This window comes from Echinops telfairi, unplaced genomic scaffold (genome assembly GCF_000313985.2).
Source record: "Echinops telfairi isolate 266 unplaced genomic scaffold, ASM31398v2 ScPeMD7_3533;HRSCAF=4204_0, whole genome shotgun sequence".
Lineage (NCBI taxonomy): Eukaryota > Metazoa > Chordata > Mammalia > Afrosoricida > Tenrecidae > Echinops > Echinops telfairi.
The window spans coordinates 37,843,936-37,852,163 of NW_022107431.1; the positions used below are offsets into that span (position 1 = coordinate 37,843,936).

The 8,228-nt window shown below is 41.5% G+C and overlaps 1 protein-coding gene across 1 annotated transcript; it reads left to right on the forward strand.

The window, feature by feature from the left end:
- Positions 1-5,269: 5,269 nt before the first annotated feature.
- Positions 5,270-6,334, forward strand: LOC101649588 (trace amine-associated receptor 6-like). The gene has a single exon (XM_004702160.1). It carries the CDS (start codon positions 5,270-5,272, stop codon positions 6,332-6,334), a length of 1,065 nt encoding a protein of 354 aa, XP_004702217.1.
- Positions 6,335-8,228: the final 1,894 nt, after the last annotated feature.

The following is an 8,228-nucleotide window of genomic DNA, read 5'->3' on the forward strand; positions in this document are numbered from 1 at the left end:
GGCTGACTTGGCCACTGCCACTGTGATTGCCTCACCTGCCAGCAGACTATACCAACACTGAATCCAAGAAATGGGACCATTCCTGAGGGAGATCAACCAGCACCGTTGGTGGCAGACGAACTACATAGGAACACTTCCATCATGGGGCGGTGGGGGTGGGGTGGGGGCGGAGCAGCGTTTTGTTCTTACTGGAATAAACACCTACTCTGGATATGGATTTGCTTCCCTGCATGCAATGTTTCTGCCAAACCACCATTCATGGACTTACAGAATGTCTTATCCACTGGCATGGCATCTGACACAACATTGCTTCAGATAAAAAAAATTCACTTCACAGCAAATGCAGTGAGGCAATGGGCCCATGCCCATGGAATCCACAGGTCATGCCAGGTTATCATCTTGAAGCAGCTGGTTAGATAGAATGATGAAATAGCTCCCTAAGACACCATTATTGTGTCGGCAAGGTGGCAACATCTTGCAAAGCTGGGGCAATGTTAGCTAGTCAGAACATGCCAAAGTTAGACTACAGGATAAGTGGAAGAAAACTGGAAAGCATCTAAAACACAAAAAAAGAGGAGACACAGATCTCTAAATCACAAAGGAAGGTGAATGACAAGGTAAAAAGAGTTCCTTCTTAGTTCATTCCCATGCGGTCTGGGCAGGCCGCTACTCTCCCTGGGCTGCATCTTCAGTGCTGCCCTCTGCAGTACAATCTTCTGTGGAGGAAGTGGATGTATTTAAGAGGGAGAGAGAGAGAGCAAGAGCGAAAGCGAGAGTGAGAGAGAGGGAGAGAGACAGAGACAGAGAGACAGAGAGAGAGAAAACCGAATATCCTGGCCTAGAGAGAGAGAGAGAACCGAGTATCCTGACCCACCAAGCTGCAAGGACGACACTCCTGCTCAGAGTAGGCAAGGCACCGAAAGGACTGTAAGGGGCGGCCCCACCACAAGACAGGACATCACCTCGCTGACCCACAGCACTGCAGGGGACAGCACTTGGGACACAGTGTGGAAATTTTGCCTTGTCTGACACCCCCACCCCCCACTGGGGTGAAACACTAAGGGAGACAACTGAGCAGCAAGGGGAGAAAAACAATGAAGTCCCTGAGGAATCCTGAAAATACTTCAGACTTGGAGGGCAGGAATTGGCACCTCATCAGACTAACTCAGAAAACATATGTAAGTGTAAGCAGACAGATCTGGAATTATTTTTCTTCTTCTTCTTCTTGTCTATCTATATGAGACAGGCAAGATAAACAACCCAAAGCAGAAAACAGCGGGACCAACAGTTCCAGGAGGACAAGGGTGAGGAGGCAAAGGGGGTGGGGATGGGGAGCCAACAAACCCAGGGGTAAGGGAACAACAAGGGACCTAAAATCAATGGTGAAGAGGGCATTGAATGTCTGATGGGATTCAATCCAGGGCAATGTAGCAGAGAGGAATAATTGAGAGCCAAATGACAGCTAAACATCATAGTGGAACAGAAGGAAAGTAAACGGAAATAGAGGGAAGAACTAGGAGGTGAAAGGCATTTATAGAGGTGTAAATATACAAATGTATATATATACATATATTAATATATAACAATAGGGATATAGGCCTATTCACATATATTCATGCACATATAGGCCTATGCACATATATAGGCCTATGCACATATATACTAAGTATTAAGGAAAGAGATAGTCTTTGGGCCTGTACTCTCTCTCAATGCAAGAACACTTTTTTTCTAATAACCTGGCATTCTATGACATTTGCCTTCTCGACATGAGCCCTAAAGACAAAATGGGCACAAAAACAAATGTGGTGAAGACAACTGATGGTACCCAGCTATTAAAAGATATAGCATCTGGGGTCTCAAAGGCTTGAAGCTAAGCAAATGGCCTTCTAGCAGGGAAGCAAAAAGCCCACATGGAAAAAGCACACCAGCCTGTGTGATCATGAGGTGTCCATGGAGTCAGATATCAGGCATCAGAAGACACAAAACAATCATACCAATGTGAATGACTGGGGTTGGAGTGGAGACTCAAAGCCCATCTGTAGATAATTGGACATTGCCACACAGAAGAGCCACAAGGAAGGGTTCAGCCAGCCAGAGCGCAGTGTAGCCCTGACAAAAGATACAACATTCTTCTAGTTCTTTAATTCTTCCCCCCGCTCTCCCACTATCATTACCCCAGTTCTACCTTGCAAACCTGGCTAGACCGGAACAGGTATACTGTACTAGTATAGATAAGAGCTCTGGACACACGAAATCCAGGGCTGATAAAACATTCAGGAATAGTAATAGGAGTAGTGATACCATGCAGGTAGAGGGAAGGTGGGGGACAAGGGGGAGAAAGGGTAAACAGATTGTAATGATTGACATATGACACTACCACCCCTGATCCCTGAGGAGGATGAACACCAGAAACACAGGTGAAGGGAGACAGCAGACAATGTAATATATGAAATCAATAATAATTTATAATTTAACAAGGGTTCATGAAGGGGGAAGGAGGAAGGGGTGTGAAAAGGAGGAGATGATATCAAGGGCTCAAGTGGAAAGAAAATATTTTGAAAATGATGATGGCAACATATGTACCAATGTGCTTGATACAATTGATATATGGATTGTCATAAGAGTTGTAAGAACCCCTGATAAAAGGATGTATAAAACAAACAAAAACACCATTTCCTTATCAGTGGAAGAGCACATAGATAGTGAAGGTAATGAAATGAAAGACCGGATGTTGACACAGGCCCCACAATGACTGAATAGATCTGGGTCGGAGACAAGGGCACAGCATCAAGTCTGGGGTACCTGGTTGATAGAGAGCCAGAATATACACACCTGGAAGGAGGAGGGACTCTACAGAGAACCAACCAATTGCAGAGGACCCACCAGAAAGCCAGCCTTTGGTGGGAAGCCCACCAGGAGTCAATATAAGGCCCAGCCTTATGTTTTTCCAGGCCTGTTAGACTAGTTAAGGGCTCTTAGGACTTCTTTTCCAAAGAATCCTCCTTCCCTAAACTTACTCTTTCTGTTCAAACCTTTCTCTGACTCTTTCCTGAAATCCCTCTTGCAAGAGGGACAAGAACAGAGACAGGAGAGGCTTGGAGCTCTGAGCCTGAGCCTGGTACCATTTTACAGGTGCTCAGGTTCTCCTTATTTTCAGCAAGCAAGCTTGTGCCATTTGTGTATCAACAGTTGTCAATAAGCCTTCCTCTAGGCTTGATGCCACATTCTTCATATCATCCACTTTCTCTGGTAATTTGATCAGAAAACTGATTAACAAATATGGTGAGAGGATAAAACCCTGACACACAACTTTACTGGTCTTAAACCGTGAAGTTGCTATTGTTCTGTTTACACAACTCCTTCTTGATCCATGTACAAATCCTCATGAGTACAATGAAGTGTTGTCAAACACCTATTCTTCTCAAAGTTATCCATAGTTTGTTATGATACATGCATTTGAATGCCTTTGAATAGTCAATAAGACACAAGTAATCATATTTTTAGTATTCTCTGCTTGGAGCCAAGATCCACTTGACATTGGTAATGATATTACTTGTTCCACATCCTCTTCTGAGTCCAGCTTGAACCTCTGGCAGCCTCTTATCTATACAGACCTGCAATCATTGTTGGATGATCTTCAGCATCATCCAGATTTTTCTGGCACGTGGAATGAGTGATATTCTATTGGTTGACCATTCTGTTTTGTCACCATTCCTTGGAGTGGGTGGTAACACGAATCTCTTTCAGTCAGTTGGTCAAGGAGTTGACCCTCAAATTTCCTGGCAAAGACTTGTGGGTGCTTATGCTTTCAGTGCGTCTTGAACTTCTCCTTCCAACTCTGTACAGGAGTCAGGTTTAGCCATTGTGTTTTTATATTTTCACATCCCCCTCCCATTGTAGATGGAGACCTGAGTAAATGGCATGGGGGCCACAGCTGACCTCCCCTGACTAACACAAAGCAGAAGGAGAATCCACTGCCTCCTAATTGCCAAAAGGCAGACATCAGATACGTCTCCCTCTTCCATCTTCCTTTACCTGTATTGACACCCACCATTCCTCCAGGGCACTCTCCCTCCAAGCTCATTACAATGACAACGGGAAATCTGAGACAAAGCTCACCATTATGGAGATTTACTGGGGAAATTAATAGGTTACCACAAGTTAGAACCAATGACTGGCTTAAATATTTTATTTTTTACTAGAAGCCTAAGAAAACTTGACCAGAAATATTACTCTTTATTTAAAAAAAAAAGAAAAGCAAGAGAGAGAATCAGTAATTAGGAAGAATATTGTCTTTGGTCTGTGGCATCACCTCTCCTTGGGCAGCAGCCTAGTCCTCTGATTGATTCTCAGCTTCTCACTCATCTTGTCCCGTGACTTTGCCCTATTAAACTACCATTCTCAGTACAGACTTAATTTTTGATTCATTATCTTTTATATGTATTTCTGGGTACTATTTATAAAGATTTGTTTATAAAGACTTGTTTATACCTTTATTTATGTATGATAGCCCACATTTAAAAAATATTGTTCTTAGGAACATCAATATGATATTTCCCATGAGATTATTATATATACATTGTCATCTATTTACACCTTATACAAGGGTGTTTTTGACATGGGATTTCTTGTGTCTTGGGAGCTTTGGTTATTAACTCAACAGCATCACCAGGAGTGGGGAGGGGAGGAATGGGTATTAAAAGGTAATAGACAATAACAAAGACCAACACATCTTGCTAAATTTTCACAGACCAGTATCATAGGGATCAAGACTAGCTAATAAAAGGGGTTTGATAAATTGTAAAATAAGAATATATATATATATTTTTTTGGTAGAAATACTGAATTTGTGACAGATTTTCTTCTGTTAGGTTTCAATTTCCCCCCATTTACATTTGAAGCACCAAATACAAACTGCAACAGAGGAGTCCATTCTGACTCAGAGCAACCTCACAGGGCAGCACAGAACTACAGCAACATGTTTCTAAGGCTGTAAACCTTTCCGGAATCCTGCAGAGCTGTGAGCTTCAGACTATAGACCTCTGTTTAGCATCCAAAGACTTTCTGCTGGGGGAACCAGGTCTCCTTGAAGAAAAAGAATTAAAGTGGTTATCATTATTTATAGCAAAGTTTATCAATCAAGGGACCTCCATAGGATCAGAAGTTAAAAATGAAAGTGTGACAGATATTTCTAGTTATTAGAGGATGAAAATTCATTTTATGGGATCTTCTTTCTCCTGATTTTTCCATGATTGACAAGAAGGACAGCATGGCTCTCCGGGTAAGGGACACCATCCGCAGCAGCAGTGAGTCCCCGCTTCCCCCTGTGGAGCTCTGCTATGAGAACATGAACGGATCCTGTGTCAAGTCTCCCTACTCACCGGGACCCCGCGTGCTTCTGTACGTAGTCTTTGGCTTTGGGGCTGTGCTCGCAGTGTTTGGAAACCTGCTGGTGATCATTTCAGTCCTGCATTTCAAGCAGCTACATTCTCCAACCAATTTCCTCATCGCCTCCCTGGCCTGTGCTGACTTTTTGGTGGGTGTGACCGTGATGCCCTTCAGCATGGTCAGGTCCGTGGAGAGCTGCTGGTACTTTGGGGAAAGCTTTTGTACCTTCCACACATGCTGTGATGGGGCATTTTGCATTTCTTCTCTCTTCCACTTGTGCTTCATCTCCATTGACAGATACATGGCTGTTACTGACCCTCTGGTCTACCCGACCAAGTTCACCGTGTCTGTGTCAGGAATGTGCATCGGCATCTCCTGGATCCTGCCTATTGTGTACAGTAATACACTGTTCTACACAGGAGCCAACGATGACGGGTTAGAGGAATTAGCCCATGACCTCTACTGCATAGGTCGTTGTCAACTTGTTTTAAATCAAGATTGGGTTTTGATAGATGTTCTGATATTTTTCATACCAACTCTTGTTATGATCACTCTCTACAGTAAGATTTTTCTTGTGGCTAGAAAACAGGCTCAAAAAGTTGAAGCCACTGTTAGCAATTCAGAATCATCTTCTGAAACTTACAAAGCCAGAGTGGCCAAGAGAGAGAGAAAAGCAGCCAAGACCCTGGGGGTCACTGTGGTAGCATTTTTGACATCTTGGCTACCGTATATGATTGATTCATTTTTTGATTCCTGTTTGGGTATTATGACTCCTTCTTTTGTCTATGAATTATTAACCTGGTTTGCTTACTATAACTCTGCCCTAAATCCTTTAATTTATGCTGTATTTTACCCTTGGTTTAGGAAAGCAGTAAAACTTATTATAACTGGTCAAGTGTTAAAAGATAGCTCCTCCACCATCAATTTATTTTCCAAAGGAGCATAAATACGAGGAATGAGAAATTTGTACAGATATTGTAGATCTGAAATTCAGTTCATGGATATTATCTATTAAATTGATGAATGCAATCAAGTATTACCTTATATATTTATAATATTGCCCACTTTATACTTTCTGTTATTTGATAGTGAGCATCACGAATTATTTGCTACAATGGTGTTTACTAAATGGTATAAACAGGCTTTTACCTCTCTTCCTAACTGGCATTTACAGGTTCTCCTACCTACTTGCCTTGTGTCTTTCAGGCTGTCAGGTGTTATTTCCTTCTTCTGAGCACCCCTCTCCTGCCTAAACCACTGTCACTTTCACAGGTTCCTGGTTTCATGTTTCCTGTTAACGCAGCATCTTTCTCTGGATGGGACTGAGTTTACCTTTACTTCTCTGCACCGTGTTTCTTGTGGTTTGTCCCTTATGGAACTGCTAGGACTTCTCTGTATCCTTTTTATCAGTCATGTTGGACTCAGTGCAGGAATTGCATTTCATAGTGTTGGCAATAACCATGAACTGAGGGTGCCATTTCTATGATGATTGTGTCACTGCATGAAGTTTGTAATGCTTCCTGCCCACCAAGATCAAGGGCAATAGTGTATATTTTCATTTGGGATTCCAACGTTTTCTGCAAAATACCCAACGCTGGTATACTGTGGATAATCAAAATAACAAGGCACTTAAAGCTGTAGTAAAGAGTAACTTATTCAAGAAATGGTGATCAGACATAGAACTTCTTAGACAAAATACTGTTGAGCATCTTGCTTTATTTCAAATATGAAGGACTCCTAGGAAACTATTGCTTTTATAATTTTTAGTGGTGGAATCATATAAAAAATCTAGTTAACTACACGACATTCAATTTAAAGTTTTATACTTTAAAGTAACACAAATAAAGGTTGAAGTAGAAAGGGACAAAAATATTACCTCAATACTTTAAAAAATCATGTGCCTTAACATTTCCACTGCTACATATATTCTCAAAAGGCTTGAAAGCAGAGGCTCAAACAGAGATACTTTTACCATTCCAGCACAAATCAAATTGGCCATAGGTAGAAACAGCCTAAATGTCCTTCAGCAGATGAATGAATGCACACAATGTGGTCCATATATACAACGGAACACTCATCAGCCAGTAGAAGAAATAAAGTCTTGATACACATTACAATGTGGATAAATTCTGAAGTCATATGCTGTACAGAATGAGCTCATGACAGAAGGAGATACAGTGTACAAACCCACAATATTTTGTCATATAAGTACAAGAATAGAAAAATGTAATTTCATTATTGATCACCAAGATAAGACTTAGGTGGGGAAAGGAGGGTTCACATTGATGGAAAAGTCCCATTGGTTAAGGTGAGGTGGCGTGGTGATTCCTGTCATAGTTATCAATAAGTGAATGCCTGGCTAAAGTGGTATTATGTGTATTTGTTGACAAAGAATCAAAAGTAGTTACAATATAAAGTATTCAAAATTGACCCATTTAGCAATTCTTAGACATTCTAAGGAAAATGAGTTGTACATAAATTGGAGTGCAGAGCATAGAATGACATAATTCATACCATAGCTGAATAGTTATTAATAATCTTAGGTACTTTCCACCTGCAGGATCAGCAGGTTCTGCACCTAAAATATTTTGGGGGGAAATAAATGATATTTGAGGGTAAAAGAGACCCTAGTACAAGTATAATTTAAAGAGGACATTTATAAAGTCTTAAAAGAGACATAGACAACTCAAAGGCACAGACACTCCATCCAGCTGAGGAATCTTCCAACAGGAGGCTGAAATGGTGTCTAGGGTTCATTGACATGCCAAGCTTGAAAAAGGGCAATGGTGGGTAAAGGAAACTGTCACAAAAGCATGACTGATAGCAGATCAGTACAGCAC

Bases quoted from the DNA above. Each gene is read 5' to 3' on its own strand.
- LOC101649588 (XM_004702160.1), top strand. From the start codon at position 5,270: ATGGCTCTCCGGGTAAGGGACACCATCCGCAGCAGCAGTGAGTCCCCG.